General features: G+C 41.7%; 2 protein-coding genes across 2 annotated transcripts; one reads left to right on the forward strand and one right to left on the reverse strand.

Annotated features, from left to right (window-relative positions):
* Nucleotides 1-1,577: 1,577 nt before the first annotated feature.
* Nucleotides 1,578-2,552, reverse strand: LOC311019674 (olfactory receptor 2AT4-like; the record flags this gene model as incomplete). Its single annotated transcript, XM_084019270.1, has 1 exon — nt 1,578-2,552. The coding sequence occupies one exon, from the start codon at nt 2,550-2,552 to the stop codon at nt 1,578-1,580; it is 975 nt and encodes a 324-aa protein (XP_083875396.1).
* A 2,562-nt stretch (nt 2,553-5,114) lies between these two features.
* LOC311019675 (olfactory receptor 13C8-like) lies at nt 5,115-6,041 on the forward strand (the record flags this gene model as incomplete). The annotated part of the gene is made up of 1 exon (XM_084019271.1): nt 5,115-6,041. One exon carries the CDS (start codon nt 5,115-5,117, stop codon nt 6,039-6,041), a length of 927 nt encoding a protein of 308 aa, XP_083875397.1.
* Nucleotides 6,042-18,068: the final 12,027 nt, after the last annotated feature.

Below are 18,068 nucleotides of genomic sequence, written 5' to 3' on the forward strand. Positions count from 1 at the left end.
CTCGGTGCTGTGGTGTGGTCTAAATCCTGACTGGAATACATCAAAACATTACCATTCATTACCATGAAGTCGTTCAGCTGCTGAAAAACTGCTTTTTTTTAATGATTTTACTCAGAAATGGGAGGTTTGATATTGGTCTATAATTGTTCATTAGTGAAGTGTCTAAATTGTTCTTTTTTTAAGAGAGGCTTGATAACAGCAATTTTCAAGGCCTGTGGGAAGACACCTAACAGAAGAGACGTGTTTACAATCTGTAAAAGATCTGGGGTCATGCAGTTTGATGCATTTTTTAAAAGGCCTGTTGGCAGAATATCAAGGCAGCAGGAGGAGGATTTCAGATGTTGTATGATGTCCTCCAAGGTTTTATGGTTAATCACATGAAATTGTCCCATGGTTTCTGAATTGACCTTGAGTGGAAACATGGACAACACATGTCCTGCACCTGATGTGGAGGTGCTGACTGCTTGCCTAATTTTCTGGATTTTTTCTGTGAAGAAGGAGGCAAAGTCATTGCAGGCCCTGGTGGAAAGCAGTTCAGGGGCTACTGACACAGGAGGGTTTGTTAGCCTGTTGACAGTAGCAAACAAGGTCCGTGCGTTATTGTTGTTTTTGGCAGTAATGTCCGAGAAGATAGCCTCATTATGTTAGAAGGTACAAATTGTTTAAGCCGATTTTCTCAGATAGATATGTGATGGTTCCAGTGAAACAGTTATATTGTTTTATTGAGATGATATTTTGTCCATATGAAAAATAACATTAGCATGCTTGATGGTGTCTAACTGTAGCTGGGTGATGTCATAGCGTCAACACCTGATGATACCCAATCAAGTTTGGAGTAATAAACTATACCTAATGCTTATAGAGATGAATGTGGCAATCACTCTATGTTGAAACATATTTTTCTTAAAATACATAAAACATTATGGGGTACTTAAACTTTCATTTTCAGAGGCTGCGTCGTCTCCGTTCAACTTCTATTCTCATATATTACTTACATGGTGTTAAACATCTTGAAAGAAAGATGACTGAACACACTTTCCAAAACTCATCACAATATACATTTATTATGAAACAATTACAATAAACAATTACCTCCATAGAATAATAAAACAGACACTTTATAAGCAGTATTTATTTTTTACAGAGGAGTTTGGTCCTGGGAAAAAACACCTCAATGTCTGTGCTGGAGGTCAAAAGACAATGTAAATGATTCTACTTATTATTGTTAATATAACAACTACCATACTGTTTTGGCCTGGTGACAACAGCATGACAGGAAATATGTGTTATTTAATTCATTTTGTAATAAATACATAATAAAAATGATGCCATATATTTGAAATATGCCCTCATTCTGTATAATCACTTTTCTATTTATTTGTGTAACTTGACACAACGATGGGATTACAGGCCAGGACACGTTCACAAACCCATTTTAAGCTGTTTTCAAAATGACATGGTAAACATCGTGACAGCTTTGACTTTCAATGTATCCCAAGTCAGAATTTATTTCATGAACCTTTCCAGTCCTCTCAAAGAGAAAAAGTAAAAAGAAAGAAACATTTAATAATGTATTGTCAGTCACTAATGGCTGAAACTTGTGCTCTTTGTGGAAAGGCCATTCTTCTGAAGTGCTTCTGCAAGCTTTCTCTCATGTCTTTAGCTCTTAAACAGTATATAAGTGGATTAATCATGGGGGGTAAAAGGCTATACATCATTATAATTACTATTCGCCCATCAGCACTAAAACTAATGCCAACATTGCTGGCTAAATACACAAAACATCTGGGTAAATAATAGAGTGATATTACAATAAGTTGAGTACTGCAAGTTGACAGAGATTTTCTGCGACCTTGTGTATCTGCAATCCTAAGTACGGCTTTGATAATGGAGCAATATGAGAACACAATGAATGCCAGAGGTCCTAGTAAAGCAACCATTGCGAACATAAAAGCAGGAAAACCATAAGGGGCCCTGTCAGTGCATGCTAGGATTGTTATACCAACGTGATCACAGTAGCAGTGGGTGATTATGTTTGAGGCACAGTAAGGAAGAGGGTATGCCCTTATCACTAACATTAAAGGGCCTGCCTTGGCAACAACCCATGCTGTAATACTGAGAATCTGGATATTGCAGCTGTTGAGAACAAGGTGATATCTGAGAGGATGGCAGATGGCCAAATACCTGTCTAAAGCCATCAGGAAGAGAATGTAGGAGTTCACTGTGCCAAAATAGTGAACTAAGTACATTTGGACAAAACAAGCATTGAATGAAATATTCCCAGATTCAAACCAGTACTTACTGATGATCTTCGGTAAAGTGGTTGTGCTAAAGAGAATGTCGCATGTAGTCAGATTTAGAATGATGTAATAAATGGGTTTGTGAAGGCTTCGGTCGGTTGCGAATACAAAGAGAATTGTAACATTGCCCGTAATGGTTAAGAAATAAACGAAGAACAACACTGCTGAGACATGGCCTCTGTACTCTGGATGAAGTCCAGGGAATCCAGAAAGGATGAACTCGGTCACAATGCTGTGATTTCTCTCCGGCATGATGCAGGAGAAAATGAAATAAACGCACTGAAAAGGAAAGATGAGAGTTGTGAGTCAACACCTTAACATCAGTTTTTGCTACTTTTCCAACTGGTTTATAGAAATAAATGAAAAGCATTTAAAGACTGCTATCAGACTTTAGATGGTTGTATCAGTTTCTAGGTCTTAATCTTTTGCACTTACCTTTCTCGAAGAGTTAGGCAGCATATTCTGAGGACTCACCTGCAAACTCAGCTCTTAAAATGACTCCAGGTAGCATGTCTTGTAATGGAGGCCTATTCTTTTTCATTCTCTCTCTCTCTCTCTCTCTCTCTCTCTCTCTCTCTCTCTCTCTCTCTCTGCCCCCTCCCCCCCCCGTACCACACTAATGGCATTTAATTTTATTTAATCAATAAAAACAAACATCTCTGTTACAAGATAAGCAAAATGTAACAAACATTAATCGTAATAGTTACAGTAGATGTTAATATCCTGTTTCCTACCAATAATGAACTAATAAATAATTAACATAATAATCCACATTTAATATAGGTAGCAAATACTCTATATGCATAACAAAGAACACTCATCTCATGATGGTTATTTGGAAGAACCCCTAATTAAATAATGTTTATGGTTATTAATCCCACAGCGTTAAACAAGAGCACTTGCACAAACCCCCAGTGTGTCACCACATTTATTGCGAGGAGGGAGTGTTGATGTCCCCAGTGTTTAATGGTGGTCTCTCAGCACATATGTGTTTAATCTGAGCGGATGCCTTTACAGCATACCATAACAAGCAATTTATGAACATTAAATGTGAAGATTTGGAGTTTTAAGTTGTTGGGCAATGTCCGCATGTGGTTGTTGTTGTTATGAGTACAGTTCTTTGTGGTAGTTGTAGTTTTAGTCTGGGTGGTGTCATGGTAAAAACAGTTGTTGATGCATGATTAGAGCTGTGAGTATACACAAGCTTCATCTAACCTCAACTAACCTGTGGGCCGCTCGAGGTAGAGGCTGGGTGAGGCTGTGCTGCATCAAGTATTCCACCAAAAAGGGGACCAATGTTAGTGGATGCGGCTTGTATTCAGGTGCACTCAATTGTCTGGAAATTACGGTATAAGTGACTAACCTTGCTAATTCATGTTGTTGTCACTAGCCTGAGCTATGGTATCCCACAAGTGTTAAAAAATACAAAAATGCACAAGGCAACAACTCACCCCATATCTACATAAATGGTAAAAGACATATCTCCTAAATATGGATATGAATATATTTGAACTACAATCGAAGGGCGCCTTGGAAAGCGGGAAGTTTTCACCTCTACGTATAAGCGACTTTCACTTTTTTCCGTTGCTGTGATCTGAGAATTGACATTAAAACCAACCTCCTCGAGTGTTGCCATGTTTATTGTGTACATTACTTCTCGATGAACCATGAGTAACCCGCGTTGTACACATGCAAGTATGTTAACGTTCACAATGTTGACTACTACACTAGCAAGTATTGGACCTGTTAGGGTTACCACCAACAGTACATTTCTACTGTGCATTCCTTGCTTCCAACATTAGTATTTCCCAAATCTAAGGACTTAACTCAGATGAATTACAAAAATAAGTTAATGTTCACAAAATAGTTTGAGAAAATTTGTTCCAACAAGATGTTTTTGAAACATTGTTACATTGTATGTTCTGGAATAACAACGTTGTTATTTTGAAATGGCAATACTCTAAGGTACAAAGACACCAGCAGAGAGTACGCTCACACATGCACACAGTAATCACTCACATGAGACATTAATTAGCTTCCTTTGGAACTATTTTGCGTTGTTGCTTCTGTTTTTCACGACGGCCTGAAAACAAACATGTCACTGTTGATGGGGAAGTTGTTGAACACAACTTCGATAGATGTATTGAATATTACAGGACTTAACACTATCAAACCTCTCTCACACACTATCAAACACTCTCTCACACACTATCAAACCCTCTCACAAAAACCCTCTCTCAAACTCTATCAAACCTCTCTCACACACTATCAAACGCTCTCTCACACTATCAAACCTCTCACACACAATCAAACTTTCTCACACACTATCAAACGCTCTCTCACACTATCAAACCTCTCACACACAATCAAACTTTCTCACACACTATCAAACCTCTCTCACACACTATCAAAAACTCTCTCACACACTATCAAACACTCTCACAAAAACCCTCTCTCAAACTCTATCAAACCTCTCTCACACACTATCAAACGCTCTCTCACACTATCAAACCTCTCACACACAATCAAACTTTCTCACACACTATCAAACTTTCTCACACACTATCAAACTTTCTCACACACTATCAAACCTCAAATGAACTTCAGAAGTCCTGCCCCTCTCCCCTTACCTTTTACCCCATAAAAACCATCGGATTTGACGATGGATCTGCCCAGTAGAAGGTTTCTGTTACGTTGGGCCGTAAATCCTGTCTGGTAAACATAGTTGGTTATGATATACATTATGTTCAATCATTTTTTGCTTTGAAGGAAGTATTTTTTCCTGAACTCCTGTTTAGCTTGATTTAATTGAATATGCCTTTGTACAATACTTCAATCAAAGTAACAGAATTTATTATCGCTGGTTTTGACAAAACCAAAAGACCTTTAGTAGTTGGTGTGGTTATGTTGATTACTTATGTTCTAGTCATTCTAGCCAATGTGACAAACATCCTTTTCATTGTTTATGACAAGAGATTACACAAACCAATGTATATTCTGATTTGCAACCTTGCTGTTGTTGATATACTGTACACCTCCAGTAGCAGTCCGACAATGATTGGGGTTTTGGTCGCCGGGGTTAAGACTATAACGTATGTGCCGTGCTTAGTTCAAATGTTTATGTTCCACTTGGGAGGTGTGATGGAGATGTTTGCTTTATGGGCTATGGCTTTTGATCGATTGATTGCTATTGCCTATCCCTATCAGTACCACAATTACTTAACAAATGTGCGCACAATTGTCCTTACATGTATTCTGTGGATTGCTGCTTGTGCTTTTGTGGCTATACTGCCTGCAACTCTGCTTCGTCTCCCTCACTGCCACTCAACGCTGAAGTACACTTTCTGTGACTTTGCTGCCATAATACGAACAACTTGTGTTGACCTAACTTACTATTTCAATCTGGTTACCATCATAGTGTTTTTTCTGATATTTTTCACTTTCACCTTTATTTGCCTGTCATACTTTTGGATAACATATTTTGTGAAATTATCCTCAAACAGTGAAAAAAGAAGAATGGGAGGCACTTGTTTGAGTCACTTAATCGTGGTCACATGTTATTACTGTCCATTATTTATCTCCGTTATCTTGACCAGGTTAGGTGTTGTACTGACTCTCGAGGCTCGTCATGGTTTAACGATCGGCGCCGTCCTTGGTCCCTCTCTAGTAAATCCTTTGGTGTACTGTCTTAGGACAAAAGAAATCAAATGTAAGATCTCTAACATATTAAAAATAAGTTGAGATTTATCAGTAGATTATTATGAACTCTGCAATTTACTCGTGAAATGCATCAATTTATGCTCAAGGTATTTTGTTAAAAATGATATATTCAAACTCATTTTCTAAATTGTTTGCCTGTTAAATGTTTTTTATGTCAATGAATTGTATGCCATTGTTAACAAAATGATTTAAAACAAATAATTAAATGTGTGTTTATTCACACTAACATTGTCAGTCCTGACTGCTGCTGAAAAAAAGGGGGAAAACTTTTTCTTTTACTTTTTTACTTTTCAAGCACATTATCATCACAGTTAATGTAGGAGAGTAAGGACCTTTTAGGTAAGATTTATGGTTAATGTATTCATGACGTAATGCATGAAAAATCATGAATTAATTAATTTAGTACTTTATGAAAAATATCTTGTAAAAAATATTAATATAGTTGGTTTTCAGGCTTCTTGTGATAAATCAATTCATACATTTAAATAAAATGTCAAAGTCTATGAGCTCATAGACATTATGATGGATATATGTGTGTATATATATAATTGCTATTTCCATTCTCACATTTGTTGCAGCAACTTTTGTGTTGACACCTTACTATTATACAGACTTGTACTATTTTTTTTACACTTGAAAATTGATTAAAATTATATATATATATATATATATATATATATTTATTTTATTTTTATTTTGCCTTTATTTAACCAGGTCGGTCCCATTGAGACACAATGGCCTCTTTTTCAAGGGAAGCCTGGCCAAGACAGCAGCAGAAAAGTTACTACACATACATGACACAGAAATCACAAAACACACAGATAAAATACAACACAAGATATATATATATATACCGTATATATATAAAAATCAACAAACACTAAATAAATGGCCGAGGTAATGACATTTCAATGCTCTTGTTAAATTAAACACATCGGGCCCTAGTTTCGTGGCGCAGCGCAGGGTGGCGGAGCCGGCGCAATGCAAGTTTCGACCCGCGCAGCCTTGCGCACGGTCAGTTTGGTGGATCGCCTGCGCCAAGATGGGTGTGGCGGCCCAGCAGGGGGAGGCGTCACAGAGTCAGCTTGGCGTAGCGGAAGTTTCGTGGCAAAAAGCCTCGCCGAGACTGCGCTGAAAGCTCGCCAGCTCCAACCTGAGGGGTATTCCATCAAACTCGCTAAGTGCAAAGCCGGGCTAATTTCGATAAGCCTCGCTACCTTTAGCGAGAGTTGCGTTCCATCAACGTGACTTGAGGCACTCTCCGCTAAGTAACCATGGGAATTTATCCGACCAAACTAGCCTGCCCCGGGGCAGGCTAACCATCAGGCTTACTTTAGCGGGGGTTTCAGAGAAGTCCGTCTGTCGGAAACAACTGTACCAGCAGAAGGTTCCGCCAAGCCTAGTCCTCGTGATTTCGTCACGTGAAAGACCAAAAATTACCAAAATTACATATATCAAGTACAAACGGACTATATTTTCATCAAGCGTCTAAGAATACACGCTTGCAATTAAAAAAATATGAATAAATCGTTGATTTTGTTTAAGACCGACTGGCCATATTTTTATCTAAAGCCCCCAGTTGGGTGAGTGGTGATGCTCCTGCCCCCGGATGTGGGCATCCCAGGTTCACATCCCGGCGAAGACATCTCATGTGTGTTTTTGTTGTTATTTTTTTTGCCTGTATAATTGTCTTTAGATCAGAGAATTAGACCAACATTTTACCTTAACTATGATAAATATGTCATACAATTTCCCCAGAACCCAAATATAACTTGCAAAAACATGATAGGCATAAAGATGTTATTATTAATAGCATGTTATAGATCCCAATGACAAAGGCATTGCTGCATGCAATTGTCAGCCACATAAATTCCTTTCAGGTGAGTTCATTAATACGTTCATTGAATGTGTTCATTGAATTGTTGAGATAAATGAGTTGGTCAATGATGTAGATGCATTTACTAGGCCTATCTAAAAAAAAAGAGAGAGAGAGAGTTCCGGACAAAGAAAGAAGTTTCTTAAACTTACATAGTCTGGAATTGAACCGTGGCCGGCGGCATGCAAAGACGGCACGTTACCTCTACACTATCGTCACGTTCGAGAAATCGTAGTCAGAGTTATATTAGAACATGTTACTCTTAACGGTACTTCCGTATTTAATCGTTCGGCAATTCTTGCCCAAGCAGCCTCGCGATTTTTATTTATCACTACAGTATTGATGGGTTTGTACTCCTCATACAGTTCCATCAATATTTTTTGCGCTGGCTTTTCTGCCATTTTCTCGATGATTCGACATTCACGGTTCTGGTCTGGCTTCATATCCCGTGAACGGCGTAACACAAGACAACTTTAACCTGGCTTGAATTAGCCTCAACAAGGCGCGGCTGAAATGCGTTAATGGAACGGGTTTAGCCGCAAGTGGAAGTTGGCGTTAGTTCTAACCAGGCTTAACCAGGTAAGCGCCGCTTTAATTAGCGAGTTTGGTGGAATACCCCTCTGGTTTTTTTATAATATCGGCATTGTTATTATTATGATACGCGCGCACAGCGCCTGACGCGCGTGGTGGGAGCGGCGGCGCTGCTTCTGGCATCGGGTTGTCAAGTGACGGATTTTGCACTGAACCTCCCCTAACGCATTAAAGGAGAGGAGAGGAGCTTATTTGATTGGTGAAGATCTGAATCGGCTGTATTAATCCCAGTCCACGCCTCATCTCCTCCTCGTCTCCCACTCACGCCTTCTTCTCCTCCCTCTTTCCCATTTGCGCGGGTGGGCCAGACGGGAGGTGTGCCTGCGCGAGCCTGCGCAGTGCACGAAACGTGCAAAGTCCAGGGGCCTCATTTATAAACGTTGCGTACGCACAAAAGAAGGCGTACGCCACTCTCTACGCAAACCGTGGGATTTATAAAAAGAGAACTTGACGGGAAAATGTGCGGTCCTCCACGCCAACTCTGACCCATGCGTACGCACATAACTGGGGTAATGAGAAACTGCGCCACTGATGGCAGAAGAAAGAAACGGGAGAAACTGTGTGAAACTGATACTGATCGTTTAAAATAAATAGTTATATTACCTCTCATATATGAACAGTTCATTTGCAAGAAATGTAGCCATAAAAAAAAACACTATTTCTACAATGAATAACATACTCCCTGGAGTGCACACGGGAAACATATGATTTAGGACAATAGTAAGACAACAGCAGGGCAAAGTATGTTCACACTGATATGAATGCAGTGTAATATATTAACATCCTATATCATATAGCCCATTCCGTTTCATCTCCGTTTTCAATGCATAACGCATAAAACACTTTGTAACTGTGTTTTGTTGCCATACAAATAAAGACTATAATGATCTTATATTGTTAGTCTGAAGAACTGTTAGTTAATCGGGGTAATCCTCACACGTGTAGCAGATTCCACCTAATAGATGGGCATATAAAGGCAGGTACTCACAATGCGTCATGACGCACAATGGCTGCTTTGGCACTGTTAGAGGATGTGGCAAACGGAAGGATACGGAGGGAGCGGAACTTCAGAGACCAGCAAGATCCACTGGCCAACAGTGATGAGTGGCTGATGAGCCGTTTCCGACTCCCACGAGCTGTCCTCTTGGATCTGTGTGCGGCATTGGGCCCAGCCTTAGAGAGGAGCACCCGCAGAAACCACGCCGTGCCAGTCCCGCTCCAAGTGCTCACAACAATCGGGTTTCTGGCAACCGTCACATTCCAGAGGGAATTGGCAGACAGGTCAGGGATATCCCAGCCAACCTTCAGCCGTGTCATGCCAGACGTGTTAGGAGGTATAATTGGTTTGTCGAATCAGTACATAAAGTTTCCTTATACGGTGGGTGAACAGGCAAATAAAAAAGCACAATTTGCAGCAATGTCCGGTTTCCCAAATGTAATCGGTGCCATTGACTGCACTCATGTTGCTATAAGGGCACCGAGTGAGAATGAATTTGCTTTCATTAATCGTAAGCATTTCCATTCCCTCAATGTCCAAATTGTATGTGATGCAGACATGTTGCTCACAAATGTAGTGGCTCGGTGGCCTGGATCAACCCATGATTCATTTATACTGAGACACAGCAGTGTTGGGCGCAGACTGGAGGCCGGCGCTGTACGTGATGGCTGGCTTCTAGGTACGGATAATTAATGTGGAAATCCTGAGACTTGCAATTCTGTATTTGTGTTTAACCCGTTCACCGACCTTGCAGGCGACAGTGGATACCCCCTCAAGCGGTGGCTGCTCACCCCTTTTCCCAACCCACAGAGCGCAGAGGAGAGCACCTACAATCTGCGCCACAGCCAGGCGCGCAGTATTGTAGAGCACACCATCGCGCTCCTGAAGGGCAGGTGGCGGTGTCTCGACAGGACAGGGTGAACGCTAGCCTACAAGCCCGAGAAGGTCTGCAACATTGTTAGAGCATGTGCTGTGCTGCATAACGTGGCAAAACTGAGGGATGTGGCCCTGCCCCCCGACGCTGATCGTCTTGGCCCCGACCCGGACCCCTATCCCCAGGCATTTGAGCCAAACGCTGCTGCCGTGCGCCAGCGTTTGGATGTGATGCGTCGCTTATAAAAATACATCTTTTTAAGACAAACGGACTTTGCCTAAATAAGCTAGGGGCAAAGCTATTCATCACCAACATGTCTTACTGCCTGCGTCATCCATCTGTCGCCAAGGACAAGAGATGAGAGGAACCAACAAAGAGGGAAGACGAAACACAGATTATCAGAAACGTCGAAGGAGGACTGAATGTGGATCCCTCCCCCACCCCCCCCAAATCTCCATCCAGGTCTTCATCATTCTCCCTCCCTCCGATAAACCTTTCTCTCCCCTCCTCCCCCTTGGAGTTCCAAGAGCTACCCCCACCTACCCCCCGCCCTTCTCAGATTATCAACAACGTCGAAGGAGGACTGAATGTAGATCCCTCCCCCACCCCTCCCAAATCCCAATCCAGGTCTTCGCCATTCTCCCTCCCTCCAATAAAACTTTCTCTCCCCTCCTCCCCCTTGGAATTCCAGGAGCTACCCCCACCTACCCCCCGCCCTACTCAGACCCCCTCTCCCAAGGCTGCAACTAAGTCACCAAAACTCAAGACCCCCTCTTCCAAAGCTGCAACGAAGTCACCAAAATCCAAGACCCCCTCTTCCAAAGCTGCAACTAAGTCACCAAAACTCAAGACCCCCTCTTCCAAAGCTGCAACGAAGTCACCAAAATCCAAGACCCCCTCTCTCAAAGCTGCAACTAAGTCACTAAAATCCAAGACCTCCAAGACTCTTCCCTTATGGCCACCTCTTCCCTTTTGGCCACCCCCTCCCCACCCTGACAGCAGCCCTGAATATTACTGAGACAGAAAAGGGTTCAGCAGTAGACCGCATTATCAGCTGGACCCAAGGTCGCCTACATCAAAACATGGCACCTTCTGTATTCCTGTTGTGACTACTAAGAGAGTAAACATTGGGAAACTTGAACACACTGCTAACCTAAACAATCTCATTCCTGTTCTCTCAAAATCAAAGTCAACCTCAAAGCCTGTCAATAACACCATCAGGATGGGTCTGCTAAATGTAAGGTCTCTTAATAACAAATCATTTTTAGTCAATGATTTTATTACCACTTCTAAACTTGATTTTATGTTTTTAACTGAAACATGGCTAGAACAAAATAACAGTGCAAGCATTCTGATCGAGACAGCACCCCCCAACTATAATTTTATTGATGTTTGTAGATCTGGGAAAAGAGGTGGAGGGGTTGCTGCTATATTTAAAAATACATTTCAGGGGAAACAGATGTCCCTTGGTGTTTTTCCATCATTCGAATATCTTTGTGCTGTGTTGAAATGCTCTCCCAGAGTTCTCCGGTTAATTATTTACAGGCCACCTAAATATTCGTCAAATTTTTTCGATGATTTTACTGAATTATTGTCTAGCATCTCCACTGATTTTGACTGCCTAGTTATAACTGGTGACTTTAATTTTCATATTGATGATTTGAATGACAAGGGTGCAAAAGAACTTTTTAATATTCTAGACACATTTGACCTTTCTCAACATGTGAAAGAGGCTACTCATTGTAAGGGACACACCCCCTGGACCTGATTATCACAAAAGGTCTCCATGTTTCTGATGTTTTTGTGACTGATCCTTCATTGTCTGATCACTTCTGTGTTTTCTTTAATATTTCTTTCATTCCTGACACACAAACAGAATCAAATAAGGTCAAAAAGCGGTACATCAATGAACATGCCAATGTACTCTTTAAAAATGCCATTTCCTCGTTACCACCTCTAAACCCATGTCATGCTGATGATCTTGTAAACATCTTTAATTCCAAAATTCTGAATGTCATAGATGTCATTGCACCTGCTACGGTTAAAACAATTTCTGGTAAGCAAAAGGCACCCTGGAGAAAAGCTGCTGTTGTGACAGCCCAGAGAAGAGAGTGCAGGAAGGCTGAACGAATCTGGCGGAGTACTAAACTTCATATTCACCATGACATCTATAAAGAGAGCCTCCGGGCCTACAATCTAGTCTTAAAAAGTGCGAGAGAAACATACTTCTCCAATATCATAAACAACAACACTAATAAGGCGAAAACCCTATTTGCAACTTTTGACAGACTGACCAACCCCCCAACACAAATACCAGCTAAACTCCATTCCACGCAGAAATGCAATGAGTTTGCATTCTTTTATACTAATAAAATTGAAGGCATCAGACGCGCCATCAATATCTCAAACAAAAAAGTTGGATCACCACCCTGTTCAGGCAAAAGTAACACAGCAATGATGGCAAGCTTTAATGCCATAGACTCTAAAACTCTAGTGGATACGGTGACAAATCTAAAATCATCCACCTGCTGCCTTGATGCTTTACCTACCAACTTTTTCAAGAATGTTTTTGACTGCCTATCAATAGACGTATTGCAAATAGTTAATAACTCCATTCAATCAGGCAATTTCCCAAAGGCCTTCAAAACTGCAGTCATTAAACCTCTTCTAAAAAAGCGGAGCCTAGATGCCTCTATTATCAACAACTACAGACCAATTTCAAATCTACCCTTCATAAGTAAAATAATTGAGAAAGTTGTCCTCCAACAACTAAATCACTTCCTGGCTTCAACTGGCTGCCACAACAACTTCCAGTCAGGATTTCGACCTTTTCATAGCACCGAGACGGCCCTTATTAAAGTTGTAAATGACATCCGTCTTAACACAGACTCTGGCAAAACTTCAATATTAATGCTATTAGACCTCAGTGCTGCATTTGACACTGTCGACCACTCAATACTCTTGGACAGGTTGGAAAACTGGGTGGGGCTCTCAGGCACAGTCTTAAACTGGTTCAAGTCATATCTACAAGATAGGAACTATTTTGTTTCCATTGGCAACTTTGTATCAGAACCTACCAATGTAACGTGTGGAGTCCCCCAAGGTTCAATCTTGGGGCCAACTTTATTCAACATCTACATGCTCCCACTAGGACAAATCATGCAAAATAATAACATTGACCACCATTGCTATGCCGATGACACCCAAATCTATGTAGCACTATCACCAAACGACTATCGCCCCATAGATCTTCTGTGCCAGTGCATTGAGCAAGTCAAAGACTGGATGTGCCAAAACTTCCTACAACTAAATGAGGACAAAACTGAGATAATTGTTTTTGGTGCTAAAAAAGAAAGGTTTAAAGTAATTCAACACCTTCACTCTCTGTCCCTGAAAACCTCAAACAAAGCCAGAAATCTTGGGGTTATTATGGATTCTGATTTACATTTCGACAGTCACGTTAAATCAGTAACAAAATCAGCCTACTACCACCTAAATAATGTAGCAAGACTTAGAGGGCTCATGTCAGCTCAAGCCTTAGAAAAACTTGTACATGCCTTTATTACTAGTATGCTAGACTACTGTAATGGTCTCCTTGCAGGTCTTCCGAAAAAAACTGTCAGGCAGCTACAGCTTGTTCAGAACGCTGCTGCTAGAGTTCTTACAAAGACCAAAAAATGTGAGCACATTACACCAATTCTTAAATCCTTACATTGGCTCCCTGTATGTCAGAGGATTGATTTCAAAATCCTCCTGCTCACATATAAATCACTACATGGTCTAGGACCGAAGTATATCACTGATATGCTCCCACTACATAAGCCTTCTAGACCACTAAGATCTTCTGAGACCAATCTGTTAGTGATTCCCAGAGTAAACAACAATCACGGGAGAGCATCATTTAGTCACTATGCAACAAATGGCTGGAATAAACTTCCTGAAGATGTAAGACTTGCCCCAACTCTGACCACTTTTAAAACTAGACTGAAAACTTTTATGTTCACCATAGCTTTCTGCTAAATCTTTTAATGTCTGCACTGTTTTTAATTATTGCAAATATGTTTTTATTCTATTTTCTTTCTGTAATGCATTTTTAAAATTTTTATTATTTTCTTTTAATTCTTCTATTTTTTTTTTATTTTTTCTTCTCACTTTGTTTTATGATGTGAAGCACTTTGAGTCTGCCTTGTGTATGAAATGTGCTATACAAATAAAGTTGCCTTGCCTTGCCTTGCCTATATCAAGTACAAACAGACTATATTTTCATCAAGCGTCTAAGAATACACGCTTGCAATTAAAAAAATATGAATAAATCGTTGATTTTGTTTAAGACCGACTGGCCATATTTTTATCTAAAGCCCCCAGTTGGGTGAGTGGTGATGCTCCTGCCCCCGGATGTGGGCATCCCAGGTTCACATCCCGGCGAAGACATCTCATGTGTGTTTTTGTTGTTGTTTTTTTTGCCTGTATAATTGAGAATTAGACCAACATTTTACCTTAACTATGATAAATATGTCATACAATTTCCCCAGAACCCAAATATAACTTGCAAAAACATGATAGGCATAAAGATGTTATTATTAATAGCATGTTATAGATCCCAATGACAAAGGCATTGCTGCATGCAATTGTCAGCCACATAAATTCCTTTCAGGTGAGTTCATTAATACGTTCATTGAATGTGTTCATTGAATTGTTGAGATAAATGAGTTGGTCAATGATGTAGATGCATTTACTAGGCCTATCTAAAAAAAAAGAGAGAGAGAGAGTTCCGGACAAAGAAAGAAGTTTCTTAAACTTACATAGTCTGGAATTGAACCGTGGCCGGCGGCATGCAAAGACGGCACGTTACCTCTACACTATCGTCACGTTCGAGAAATCGTAGTCAGAGTTATATTAGAACATGTTACTCTTAACGGTACTTCCGTATTTAATCGTTCGGCAATTCTTGCCCAAGCAGCCTCGCGATTTTTATTTATCACTACAGTATTGATGGGTTTGTACTCCTCATACAGTTCCATCAATATTTTTTGCGCTGGCTTTTCTGCCATTTTCTCGATGATTCGACATTCACGGTTCTGGTCTGGCTTCATATCCCGTGAACGGCGTAACACAAGACAACTTTAACCTGGCTTGAATTAGCCTCAACAAGGCGCGGCTGAAATGCGTTAATGGAACGGGTTTAGCCGCAAGTGGAAGTTGGCGTTAGTTCTAACCAGGCTTAACCAGGTAAGCGCCGCTTTAATTAGCGAGTTTGGTGGAATACCCCTCTGGTTTTTTTATAATATCGGCATTGTTATTATTATGATACGCGCGCACAGCGCGTGACGCGCGTGGTGGGAGCGGCGGCGCTGCTTCTGGCATCGGGTTGTCAAGTGACGGATTTTGCACTGAACCTCCCCTAACGCATTAAAGGAGAGGAGAGGAGCTCATTTGATTGGTGAAGATCTGAATCGGCTGTATTAATCCCAGTCCACGCCTCGTCTCCTCCTCGTCTCCCACTCACGCCTTCTTCTCCTCCCTCTTTCCCATTTGCGCGGGTGGGCCAGACGGGAGGTGTGCCTGCGCGAGCCTGCGCAGTGCACGAAATGTGCAAAGTCCAGGGGCCTCATTTATAAACGTTGCGTACGCACAAAAGAAGGCGTACGCCACTCTCTACGCAAACCGTGGGATTTATAAAAAGAGAACTTGACGGGAAAATGTGCGGTCCTCCACGCCAACTCTGACCCATGCGTACGCACATAACTGGGGTAATGAGAAACTGCGCCACTGATGGCAGAAGAAAGAAACGGGAGAAACTGTGTGAAACTGATACTGATCGTTTAAAATAAATAGTTATATTACCTCTCATATATGAACAGTTCATTTGCAAGAAATGTAGCCATAAAAAAAAACACTATTTCTACAATGAATAACATACTCCCTGGAGTGCACACGGGAAACATATGATTTAGGACAATAGTAAGACAACAGCAGGGCAAAGTATGTTCACACTGATATGAATGCAGTGTAATATATTAACATCCTATATCATATAGCCCATTCCGTTTCATCTCCGTTTTCAATGCATAACGCATAAAACACTTTGTAACTGTGTTTTGTTGCCATACAAATAAAGACTATAATGATCTTATATTGTTAGTCTGAAGAACTGTTAGTTAATCGGGGTAATCCTCACACGTGTAGCAGATTCCACCTAATAGATGGGCATATAAAGGCAGGTACTCACAATGCGTCATGACGCACAATGGCTGCTTTGGCACTGTTAGAGGATGTGGCAAACGGAAGGATACGGAGGGAGCGGAACTTCAGAGACCAGCAAGATCCACTGGCCAACAGTGATGAGTGGCTGATGAGCCGTTTCCGACTCCCACGAGCTGTCCTCTTGGATCTGTGTGCGGCATTGGGCCCAGCCTTAGAGAGGAGCACCCGCAGAAACCACGCCGTGCCAGTCCCGCTCCAAGTGCTCACAACAATCGGGTTTCTGGCAACCGTCACATTCCAGAGGGAATTGGCAGACAGGTCAGGGATATCCCAGCCAACCTTCAGCCGTGTCATGCCAGACGTGTTAGGAGGTATAATTGGTTTGTCGAATCAGTACATAAAGTTTCCTTATACGGTGGGTGAACAGGCAAATAAAAAAGCACAATTTGCAGCAATGTCCGGTTTCCCAAATGTAATCGGTGCCATTGACTGCACTCATGTTGCTATAAGGGCACCGAGTGAGAATGAATTTGCTTTCATTAATCGTAAGCATTTCCATTCCCTCAATGTCCAAATTGTATGTGATGCAGACATGTTGCTCACAAATGTAGTGGCTCGGTGGCCTGGATCAACCCATGATTCATTTATACTGAGACACAGCAGTGTTGGGCGCAGACTGGAGGCCGGCGCTGTACGTGATGGCTGGCTTCTAGGTACGGATAATTAATGTGGAAATCCTGAGACTTGCAATTCTGTATTTGTGTTTAACCCGTTCACCGACCTTGCAGGCGACAGTGGATACCCCCTCAAGCGGTGGCTGCTCACCCCTTTTCCCAACCCACAGAGCGCAGAGGAGAGCACCTACAATCTGCGCCACAGCCAGGCGCGCAGTATTGTAGAGCACACCATCGCGCTCCTGAAGGGCAGGTGGCGGTGTCTCGACAGGACAGGGTGAACGCTAGCCTACAAGCCCGAGAAGGTCTGCAACATTGTTAGAGCATGTGCTGTGCTGCATAACGTGGCAAAACTGAGGGATGTGGCCCTGCCCCCCGACGCTGATCGTCTTGGCCCCGACCCGGACCCCTATCCCCAGGCATTTGAGCCAAACGCTGCTGCCGTGCGCCAGCGTTTGGATGTGATGCGTCGCTTATAAAAATACAGGTATGGAAACAGATTCAAAATAATCATTTATTGATTAACTCCTTGATGGTGGTGTTGAGCTCGGACAGGACACGTTTTATCTCCCGCAGTTCTCCAGCAACTTCATTGATTGCAGTGACTGTGTCTCTCTGTGTCTGCAGGACTGCATCTGAGAGGACACGGCTGCTGGAGGGCTGGGATGCACGAGGTGCAGTGGAGACACTGGGCGCACGTGGCTCAGCTGCAGCACCACTGACCTCGCTTGGACCCGCAGCAACTACAAAAAAAAAGTTGAATAAAGTCACTTGTTTTGTGAACGGAGTCTCAATCGTTTCTGTACATAAATGGGTGAACACAACTTTGATG

Source organism: Eutrigla gurnardus (assembly GCF_963514095.1).
Source record: "Eutrigla gurnardus genome assembly, chromosome: 10".
Classification (NCBI taxonomy): Eukaryota; Metazoa; Chordata; class Actinopteri; order Perciformes; family Triglidae; genus Eutrigla; species Eutrigla gurnardus.